The 707-nt window shown below is 31.3% G+C and overlaps 1 protein-coding gene across 1 annotated transcript in view; it reads left to right on the forward strand.

Annotated features, from left to right (window-relative positions):
• Positions 1 to 707, forward strand: part of LOC119590507 — a 19867-nt gene that overhangs the window by 9702 nt on the left and 9458 nt on the right. Inside the window, exon 9 of the mRNA XM_037939157.1 lies at positions 413 to 483. Within this exon, the coding sequence (XP_037795085.1) occupies positions 413 to 483 (71 nt within the window). The remainder of the gene's footprint in view (positions 1 to 412; positions 484 to 707) is intronic.

The raw sequence follows: 707 nt of genomic DNA on the forward strand, positions 1-707 counted from the left end.
ACTCTTCTGGCAGATCACTGGCACATTATGGATTGATGGTTCTATCATCTTAACACTCTCTTTTCGCAACGAGTGTATTATCAACACTTCCATTTCTTAAACCATCTCAAAACAGCAGTGCCTGAAACATCTAATGTCATGTCAGCCTCATAAATACTTCAGATGTGCAAATGTGATTTTCAGAAATCATTTAACACATAGAGACATGACAAAACAATGCTATGTAATAAATACCTTTGCGATCTGGAGGAAAACACTTGAGTGCCTAATAAACACTCAAAAGTATGGATATAAATAAACCATTCTGACACATCATCAGAAAAAAAATTATATATAATATGCATCATACACATTACAACTAAGTTTGATGTCTATAATACCAGGGTTTTTATATTTCTATTTTATTTGGCAGGACATTATCTCCTAGTTCTACACCAATGCATAGCATGACCAACCTCTCTTTATCATGTTCTTCAGTTTATGGTAAGAAAATTATTAGTAAAAGATAATTAAACAACTTTTACTAATTATTTGTTCCTGTTAGATATCTATTATGTATTTTACTTTTCAAATTTCTAATATATTTTTTCATACGCAATCAAATTTGTATGTTCATATTGATCGCCTTGAATTTCTAAATTTTCCGATAGTCACATCAATCATCTGTCATGTCCTCTATCTCTCATTCCATCTCTTCTCTCGTTCAT

The sequence above is a fragment of the Penaeus monodon genome, chromosome 27, assembly GCF_015228065.2.
Source record: "Penaeus monodon isolate SGIC_2016 chromosome 27, NSTDA_Pmon_1, whole genome shotgun sequence".
Lineage (NCBI taxonomy): Eukaryota > Metazoa > Arthropoda > Malacostraca > Decapoda > Penaeidae > Penaeus > Penaeus monodon.